At 47.4% G+C, this 10,752-nt stretch overlaps 1 protein-coding gene across 1 annotated transcript; it reads right to left on the reverse strand.

Annotated features, from left to right (window-relative positions):
• Window positions 1-407: 407 nt before the first annotated feature.
• LOC122016021 (probable receptor-like protein kinase At5g20050) lies at window positions 408-2,206 on the reverse strand. Its single transcript, XM_042573151.1, has one exon. It carries the CDS (start codon window positions 2,072-2,074, stop codon window positions 581-583), a length of 1,494 nt encoding a protein of 497 aa, XP_042429085.1. The 5' UTR covers window positions 2,075-2,206; the 3' UTR covers window positions 408-580.
• Between the last annotated feature and the right edge of the window lie 8,546 nt (window positions 2,207-10,752).

Raw genomic sequence — 10,752 nt, forward strand, 5'->3', positions numbered from 1 at the left:
TTGGGCTGTACTTGCGAGTTGGGCTTTGAACGGTGCGAACGACTGATCGTGTTTCCTCTAGTCTTCAGCTCCTTGATGAAATCCAACTTAAATTTGCCTTAAAAGAGAGATTTTAGCCCCAGTCCTCAGATCAGATGACGTAAAGCATACATCAAACAAAAAAAAAAAAATATGAAACCGTCATATCAGCGGCCTCCTAGAGCCGGTCTCACGGATATGGAAGGAGGTAAATACAGGTACACAGGTGAAAAGTGCATAGCGGAGACGTTAACCCCAGGCAGTAACACTCCGGGGATCGACCTCTCGACCTTTAAGCCACAGAACCATGCACTCCCCATCTGTGCTACATCCTGGGGACAAAAAAAAAAAAAAAAAATTCATATGGAAATGTTGGTTACAAATAGAACTCAGAGAAAAACAAGTTGAATAGAATTATTTTATTCATCTTTAGAACATATCAAAGTCTAGTATTATGGCTCAAAATTCATATGGAAATGTTTGCTCATATGGAAAACGCTTTGGAATCGAATGGGCGAACAGGAAAGGCAGCTCCTCTTCTGGATTATTAAAAAAAAAAAAATTATGGTGGGTCAATTGAGATCGAGAAAGACTGCGTTGTCGAGTTTGCATTGGAAACTGAAGGAGCCCATGTTGACTCAGAGGGCAACGTGCGGTCCACCAGGAACATTTGCGTTTCCGGCGGCTCGACCACCGCGACGTACTCCTGGAGCATGGCCACCACAGTCGCCATGCTCGGCCTTAGCTCCGGTTTGTCCTGTATGCACCACAGGGCTACGTACACCAACCTCCTCACCTCCTCCTCCTCCACCTGCTCCCCCGCGCGCAGCCTCTCGTCCACCGCCTCCATCACCTTCCCCTCCCGCACCTTCTCGCTCGCGTTCTTGGGGAAGTAAGACCACCGCCTGCCCTCGGCGTCGCCGTCGTGCTCGCTGAACCGCGCGTTACGCCTCCCACCCACCAGCTCCAGCAGCACCATTCCGTAGCTGTACACGTCGCATTTCTCGGAGATGCCGGCGCCGGCGAACCACTCAGGCGCCAAGTACCCACTAGTGCCCCGCAGCGTCGTCACCACCTTGCTCACGTCGGCGTCCATCAGCCTCGATATGCCGAAGTCGGTGACGTGCGCCCGGAACCCTTCGTCGAGGAGGATGTTTTCCGGTTTGACGTCGAGGTGCAGGACTCTGACGCGGCAGTCGTGGTGGAGGTATGCGAGCGCCTTGGCAACGTCGACGGCGACTCGGTACCTGCGAGACCAGGGAAGGCAGCGCCCGCTCCCTGGGAAGATCCACGACTCGAGCGATCCATTCTCGTAGAACTTGTAGACGAGAAAACGGCGGCAGCGCTTTGGGGCAAAGCAGTATCCGACGACCGTGACAAGATTGACGTGCTGCGCGCTCAAGATGCTGGTGATCTCACTGCGGAATTCCTTGTCTCCGCGCGCTTCGCCTCCCTCGATTCGCTTCACGGCGACGGGCATGTCGGCGCCGCCCCCAAGGAACCCCTTGAAGACCGAGCCAGAGCCACCTCGGCCGATAGGAGTCCGGAAGTCCTGCGTGGCGGCCTTGAGCTCGCGGTACCGGAATCGTCGCGGTAGACCGATGACTTCTTTATAAAAGGTAGAATCCAATAAAGCCACATCTTCTCCTTCCTCCTCATCGGAAGATAACAGATCTCGCTCGCGTCGAATTCTCACAGCTTTCGCACCCTCAGAGACCGCCCAAGAGGCGAGGGCGAGGGTCAAAGCGAGGTCGACCGACGAGGTAGTATAGAAGACCACCGGACAGCGGTTCATGCACGAAACCGCGACGATGGCCAGGAGGGCCACGGCGGCGAGGACGACGAGGGTCACTTCAGCGACGCCGATGACTCGGTGGCTCAGGAAGAGCAGACGGGCGCAGGACCAGCCGAGGACCACGAAGAGCACAGCGGCGTCGATGCTCCCAGTGAGGAAGAAGGCGGTGGAGCGGTGGAGGATGAGCCACAGGAGGAGGAGAAGAAAGAGCTGGAAGATGATCACGGCAGCGGCGATGAGCCTCAGCTTGACGTCCGCCATGATCTCCACTAGCGTAAAAACTTGAATAGATCAAGAGAAAACGAAGAACAAAAAAATCTAAATCATGCGAACACATTCATTTATTAATACAACCACCGGTTCATCTGGTGAAGCAGAGATGCCAGCGAACAATTACCGGTGGCGCATGTGTTTGAAAAAACAAAAAACAAAAATCATACCAGCCTTATAAATTAATATCATAATTTATATTATTTCACGTAATTAAGGATGGTTTCTGAGAAATGTCCGGATGAAAATAACTTCTTTTTACTTTAAAAAATAAATAAATATAAGGACAGTTCTAGAGGTGGATAGATCATCTGGTCCATAATTTATCGATCAGGGATGATTCATTATTGTAGACTCTTGATCTAAATGAACCCTATCAACTTAAGGTGGGCTCCATCCAGATTAATGGTCCTCAGTAGACCATTCCCTGATCCGTAAATTATGGATCAGAAAATCCAGCCCGACTATTGATCTAAATGAAGTTCATCTTTAAATTAATAGGTCCATCTAAATTAAAAATCTATAATAATAAATCATCTTTTCATCCGTAAAATTACAGACCACATCATCTGTCCTCAGGTTGGTGAGGGGTTATATTTTTGCTGCAAAAGGGCAGTGGGCTAGTCTCCATCACAGCAAGCCGATTGAAAAAAATGTTTAAAAATTGAGGTAGTCAATGTCAATTCCATTACGACTGCTACGAAAAATCAAAAGGCCGCCTTTTTATTAGAATAGTCGGACGTCCTTCTTTCCTTTCGATTTCTAAATAAATCTCTAGGAATCATTTATCAGTGATGGTGAGCGATTGATTGACTTTTTCAATCTTTGGAAAAAAATAATTAATTAAGTTAGGTAACATTAAATTTGAAATGATGGATTCGATTTTATAAAAAAAATTTATCGATATTAAGATAAATTAGGAAGTATTCGTAATTCAGGAGCCCAATATTCTTTAATTACATGTTTTATTTATAAATTTTTTTTTTACAAATTCATCATAATTAAAATTCGAATCATAAATTTCTGAATGACAACTTAAATATTTTACTGTTACACCATAACGAGATAACTTTTTCAATCCTTTGGACTTTGATTTGGACGACTGACTATTACAGAGCCGTCTAATTTAAGATGAACTGTTTTTCTATGGATGCTCGATTACTCTTACGGGCACCAGTTCGATGATTATAAAGGAACTTAGATGAATGAAACATGGCTTGTGCCAACTAGCATGAACATTGTGATAAGCTTGGGGCTTCAAATACTTAGATTCAATTCTCTGTTTTTATTATTTTTCGCACCCTATCATAAAATATACGTGAGAGCAGTTTGTCAAAAAGAAATATATCATAATAAATATAAAAATTTAATATGCGAAATTAATACATAAACAGGACAAAATGTACATAAAACTATGATGAAAAGTCTATATAAAATATAAATTGTTTATCTCTACTTATCACTTAGAGACTTACTTGACGTCTGACCCACTATATCTTCCTACTAAATGTCCTATCTAAATTGCGGCCAGTTGTCATACTAACCTAACTAGACTTCCTCGAAGATATTATTGGTGCAATTTCTCCTAGATCAAAGTTGACTAAATTGACTAAGCTTGAGTTGGCTAATGCTTGAGTTTTGATGTTTGACAATATATGGAGATTGCAGGTGCAATTGTCCATATATGATATTAACGGTGAAAGGTTGACCAGAAAAGTCAAGTAGGTTAAGGTTGACCGGATACTTGACTGAGAAGCCCTAACTAAAAGTTAGGCAAGGGCAAGACCAACAAGAAAGTTGAAAGAAGTAAAAAATCTAAGTGAGTCAATGTTAACAGGACACTTGGTGTGAAAAGTTGGGTAAATGAAGCCAGACAGTTGGAAAGTCCTGGTGAGTGAAGCCAGACAATTGAAAAGTCTTGGTGAGTGAAGTCAGGCAGTTAGAAAGTCCTAGTGAGTGAAGTTAGGCAGTGAGAAAAATCCTGGTGAGTGAAGACAGGTGAAAAACACCAGTGAGTGAAGCTAGACAGAGGGAAGTACTGTTGTGTCCAAAGGATATTCACATATCTCCACAATAGCATGATATCATCCATTTTATGCCTAGACCCTCATGACTTTGCTCTTGGGCTCTCCCTAAAAGACCTCATGCCAATGAAAATATCTTATATTCTTTTAAACCCATGATCTTTTCCAAATCTTTCCATTGTGAGACTTCCATTGAATTACAATAATCCTCCCCTCAAACAAAGGACCATACTTACTCTCATGGTCTAGGTCCCCGCGAGCATCCGGTCACTCTTGACCTACTCCGAGCCTCCTCGCGGCTCATCTGGTTATCCTGATGTATTTTGAGCCTCCCCGTAAGTATCCGGTCACTTTGACCTGCTCCCAACCTCCCCATGAGTATCTAATCACCTTGACATGCTACAAGCCCACCCTCAACTTCATTTAAGGCTGCGCCACATGACATCTGGTTTAGACCATGACTCTGATACCATTTGTTGTGTCCAAAGGACATTCACATATCTCCATAATAATATGATATTGTCCACTTTAGGCCTAGACCCTCATAGCTTTGCTCTTGGACTTTACTCAAAAGGTCTCATATCAATGGAGATATGTTACATCTTTTTAAACTCATAATCTTTTCCAAAATTTTCCAATATAGGACTTTAATTGAATCCCAACAAGCACTTGGTGAGTGAAGTCAGGTGGTCAAAATCCCTGATAAGTAAAGCTAGACATGTGAAAATCCAGGTAGGTCAAAGTTGACAAGACACTTGGTGACGAAGTCCCAGTAGATCAAAATTGACCACATGCTAAGCATGAGGAAGTCCCAACATGTCATGATTGACCGAATGTTAGGATTGGGAACCCTAGACTTGAGTTAAGCAAGTTTGGGTTGGTCAATTGATTAGGTAATCGATTGAGCAAGAGCTTAATCGATCAGTGGATCGATTGGGTAGTGTTTTTTGACTCGAGGAGCTCAATCGATCAAGTGATCGATTGAGAGGAAATCACATGAGCACAGAAAGCTTCCCAATCAATCAACTGATCGATTGGGCTATTCCAATTTAATCGGTTGATGGATTGGAGCCACTGTTCTCGTGATATAGCGAGGCAGCCGGAATCAACTAGTCAATCGATTCAGGATCTTCTGTGAGAGCACAGAAGACTTCTGGATCAGCTGATCGATCCAGCTGCTCCCAATCGATCAGCAATCGATTAAGAGATGATCGTTGCGTAGGTTGCGAGCTTTGGATGGCTGGGATTACTTGGATCTGATGTGTCAATTGATTAGGAACAAACCCAATTGATTGGGATAGGGCAAAAATAAAGTCGTTAGCAAGCTTTTTCCTCAGTAGAACTGACCAAACATTTATACGCTCCTCTCTGCCAGTTCTTGGAAGTTTTGGGAGAAAAAGTGTTGCTGCATTTTCCACCTTCAAGAGACATTCAAAGCAAGAAAAGCTCAAGGGATTCAAGGCTCAAAGTGTTAAGTCATGTTTTGATTTGTATTTACATTTGCTTCCTTGTTTCGAGTTGTATTTTCTTATTCTTGAGTTGTTAGAAATACAATCAAAGCCTCACATTGAAAATACATGGAAAATATCATGAGTTTATAAAATAAAGATATCTCTATTAGTATGAGGTCTTTTGGGTAGAGCCCAAAAATAAAATCATGAGGGTTTATGCCCAAAGTGGACAATATCATATCATTGTGGAGATATTTGAATTCTTTCGATCTTAACAATTGGTATCAGAGTGAGGTCGCTCTTCACCAGACTAATCGTTGAAAGAGGCACGAGCCAGAGCCATGATCCAGATCGAACCATGTGGGTGGAACCTTAAACAAAGTAGGAGAGACCTTGATTAGGTCAAGAGTGACCCGATACTTGAGGGGAGACCCTGAGCAGGTCAAGAGTGACTCGATACTCGAGGGGAGCCCTTGAGCAAGTCAAGAGTGACCCGATACTTGAGGGGATACCCGAACCATGAGAATAATGATGGTCCTTCATTTGAGGAAATGATTATTGGAAATACAATCAAAGTCTCACATTGGAAATGCATGGAAAAGATCATGAGTTTATAAAATAAAAATATTTATATTGGTATGAAGCCTTTTAGGTAGAGCCCAAAAATAAAATCATGAGAGCTCAGGTCCAAAGTGGACAACATCATATCATTGTGGAGATATCTGAATTCTTTTGGTTCTAACATCTCCACCTCTGGATTGTTCCAAGAAAGAGTGTATTTTATAGTACAGAGTGTGCTCGGCGTGAATCCTTGGATTAGTCACCTCATCTTGAGGTAGATACTAAGTAAATCTTTGTGTTAGTATTGAAGATCTTGGCTTTGTATTTCCTGTTACAAATCAACATTAACGAAGAGAGACGAGCTATTCACCCCACTCTAGCTCCGGAATGTCCCAACAAGTGGTATTAGAGCGAGACCGCTCTTCTCCAGACTCATCGCTGGAAAGGACAACAAGCTAGAGGAAGAAGAAGTTGAAGTCATAATTTCAACAAAGTCAAAGATGTCATCAATAAGCTCAATTTCAAGATGGATTTCCGAGATGGACTCGGATTTGATATACGAGCACCTCCACCATACATGATCCGGTGGTCAAGGCAGGGGACCCCATTGCAAGAGGTCAGCGCCACGTGGAGATCAAAGGGTCGGGGGGTCCACCGGAGAAGTGTGAGCCGACCGGACTTGGGAGAAAAGGATAGACCGATCGGCCGATCGATGAGCATCCGACAGTAAAAGGTGCCCTGACAAGGGTCGGGGTTCCGACGCTCAGTTGAAACAATAGCTAAGAGCCGAGCGGAAGGCTTAAGAGAAGGTGATACTGCTAACAGTCCTTATGTAGCACCCGTCCGGAAGTCTTCCCAGCATATCAATGCAAACGACAGGAGGGACGTGATGGGCGTGCCGCCCGGACGGCGCAGGGGATGAGGGTCGTCCGGACGACGCTCTTCGTCCAGCCGGCCGGACGGACGTCCCGGCCGGTGGTGGGTAAAGAAGGACAGGAACCTCTTCTGACAACCGTCAAGTCCTATGGCTAGGCCATACTCCAAGTCTGACAACGAGGTGTTCTATTGTCACATCAAGGGCATACTTGGACTGTAGCAGTATGGCGTCAGGTAAGCTTTCTGACAGACACATACCGAAGTATGGGCTTCGGACATGTATGTGCCTCGGTGGACGCACAAGAACCCTTCCACCGTTCTATATAACGAGCCTCATACTTCGCCGGAGGTACGCGTTGAACACCTTTGGAGCTACTTTTTCCACCACTTGCTTACCTGACTTGAGCGTCGGAGGGTCGCCGCCGGGAACCCCTTCCCGGCCCGACTTCTGTGCAGGTTCGCCGGAGCTTCGTGCCACCAGTCGAAGATCCACGTCAGCAGTCGGAAAGTGCCCCATGCCCAGCGTCCGTTGATTCAGCATTCGGACAGGATCAATTTGGCGCCGTCTGTGGGAACGCTCCTGCATCCGAACGGAAACAATGGACGAGGCTGGACGACAACATGCGGTGACGCTTTCGAATGAGGAACTCGACGCTCTAATCGAGATAAGGGCCGCCAAGCTCGTGGAGCAAAAACAGAAAGCAACAGCCGAGCGGTCGAAGCAGCAAGCAACGTCAGCGTCTGGTGGTCGAGCGGAAGCGCCGCCGGCCACCGTTGCATTTCATCGAGCCCTATTCCGCACCCCTGAAGCCGCAGCAGCTCATAGAGATCGAGGATCTTCTTCGGACGAAATGCCTAGACGAGACGATAGAAAAGGGAAACCCCCTCGAGCGGACGCATCTCCCAAGCGGATCAATCGCCAATTTTCAGAGGCTATTCTACGAGATCCTCTGCCCAAGCACTATGTGCCTCTGACGATTGGCGAGTACAATGGGACAACCGACCCGGATGATCATCTGGGTAAGTTCGATAACACAGCTACTCTCCATCAATACACAGATGGAGTATAGTGCCGAGTTTTTCTTACCACTCTCTCGGGATCGGCTCAACGGTGGTTTCGGAGGCTGCCAGACGGATCCATCACAAGCTTCAAGGACTTCCGAACGACCTTCCTCCATCATTTTGCAAGCAGTCGGCGCTATCAAAAAACCAGCGTTAGTCTGTTCGCCATCAAACAAGAAGCCTGTGAATCGCTCCGAACTTACATCCAGCGGTTCAACAAAGTGGCCATGGCTATTCCAACGGCCACCTCGGAGACCATGATGAATGCCTTCACACAAGGCCTAGTGGATGGAGATTTTTTCCGATCGCTCATCCGAAAGCCGCCCCGAGATTATGATCACATGCTATACCGGGCTAACGAATACATCAACGTGGAAGAAGCGCAAGCGGCAAGGAAAAAAGAAACTCCAACCGAGTGGGCTCCTCCTGCCGAGCGGAAACAGCACGCCGCTCATCAGCCGCCCAGAGGACCAAGGGCCGAAGCAATCCGATCCCCCCATGCCAGATCCCACGTGCAAGAGGTAGCTGCCGCTCGGCCCAAGCCAAAGAAGAAATGGACCCCGATGTTATGCTCCTTCCACCGGACGGATACGCACAACACAAGGGATTGTCGAAGTCTTCCCTTCGTGGCTCATCCCGTGCCCCGGAATGCCGGACGACGGTCTCCCTCAGTCGACAGGAGGCAGAGAACTCATGAAGCCGACCGGACTCGAACTGATAGGCGACAGCAACAAACGCCCGATCGGCACCGCTCTCCAAGGCAGGAGGATCGCCGAAAGTCACGAGAACGGTCTCGGCCGTCCGCACGGGAAGAGGAGAATAGAAGCAATACTTCCCGAGGCGAGATCAACATTATTGCTGGCGGGCCGACCGGAGGAGACTCTAATCGAGCCAGAAAGGCGAGTGTCCGGCAGCTCCAAATTCATGCAGTCGGTTGCAGCCAAGAGCGGGCGAGCGGACCGGAAATCAGTTTCGGGCCCGGGGACTTGGAAGGAGTTGAAGTGCCCCACGACGACGCTCTGCTCATCAAAGCGGTAATAGCCAATTACACTATTCACCGCGTATTTGTTGACACAGGGAGCTCAGTCAACATCATATTCAAGAGGGCGTTCGATCAACTACAAATCGATCGAGCCGAATTGCTGCCCATGACAATCCCGCTCTATGGGTTTACGGACAATGAAGTCCTGCCGGTCGGGCAAATCCGGCTAGCTATCTCGCTGGGAGAGGAGCCGCTGAGAAGGACGCGGACTGCAAACTTCGTGGTGGTCGACTCTCCCTCATCATACAACGTCATTTTGGGACGACCGGCGCTCAGCGAGTTCCGGGCGGCCGTCTCCACCTTCCACCAAAAGATCAAATTCCCCGTCGAAGGCAAAGTGGGAGAGGTACAGGAGACCAACTGGCAGCTCGGCGGTGCTACATTGAAATGGTCCGAGCAAAAGCAAGCTCCTCTAGGAAATCGCCACGAATTGAGGTGAATGCTATAACTGAAAAGCCTTCCTCTTTAGTTTATGAAGAAAAAGAGGAAGTACAGATACACCCCACCCGATTGGAGGCTACGACATTCATTGCGTCCGATCTGGAGGTGAAGCAGAAAGAGGAGCTGATCCAATGCCTCAGAAGAAACCATGATGTCTTCGTCTGGTCGACACATGAGCTGCCCGGAATTTCACCAAGTATTGCGCAGCATGAGCTCCACGTCCGACCGGACGCTCGGCCAGTCAAGCAGAGAAAAAGAGATTTCAGCGCCGAGCAGAATGTCATCATCCGGGCGGAGGTGGAGAAGCTTCTGGAAGCCGGCCATATACGCGAGGTGCAGTTCCCGAGCTGGCTGGCGAACGTAGTATTAGTCTCCAAGCCGAGCAACAAGTGGAGAGTATGCATAGATTTTCGGGATCTCAACAAAGCCTGGCCAAAAGACTTTTATCCTCTGCCCAGGATAGATCAGCTAGTGGACTTACGGCCGACTGCGAATTAATTTGTATGCTCGATGCTTACCAAGGCTATCACCAAGTGCCGCTCGCCCGTGAAGATCAAGAAAAAGTCAGCTTCGTGACGGCCGACGGCACATTTTGCTATAATGTGATGCTGTTCGGATTGAAGAATGCGGGAGCCACCTATCAGCGCTTGATGAATAAAGTATTCAGAGAGCAGATCGGGCGAAATCTGGAAGTGTATGTGGACGACATTCTCATCAAGACCGTCCGAGCGGCCGATCTCTTCAAAGACATGGAGGAAACCTTCCGAACGCTGCGCAAATATGGAGTCAAGCTAAATCCCCAGAAGTGCCTGTTCAGAGCAAAGGGAGGACGTTTTCTGGGATACATAGTGACCGAGCGGGGAATCGAAGCAAATCCCAGCAAGGTGAAAGCTCTACAAGACATGTCGCCTCCAAAAAATACAAGGGAAGTGCAACGTTTGACCGGTCGGATAACTGCTCTGTCTCGATTCATCTCCAAAACTGCCGACTGGAGCCTCCCTTTTTTCAAAATTTTGCGCAAGGCCACTAAGTTTCACTGGGATGAAGAATGCGATCGGGCGTTCGAAGACTTAAAGGCATATCTGAACTCTCTCCCGGTATTGGCCAAGCCGACTACGGGTGAGCCACTTTATATGTACCTGTCTTCAACCGAGCATGCAATCGGCTCAACGTTAGTGAGGGCGAGCGGAGAAGAGCCCGTGTATTTTCTTA

This window comes from Zingiber officinale, chromosome 8B, assembly GCF_018446385.1.
Source record: "Zingiber officinale cultivar Zhangliang chromosome 8B, Zo_v1.1, whole genome shotgun sequence".
Lineage (NCBI taxonomy): Eukaryota > Viridiplantae > Streptophyta > Magnoliopsida > Zingiberales > Zingiberaceae > Zingiber > Zingiber officinale.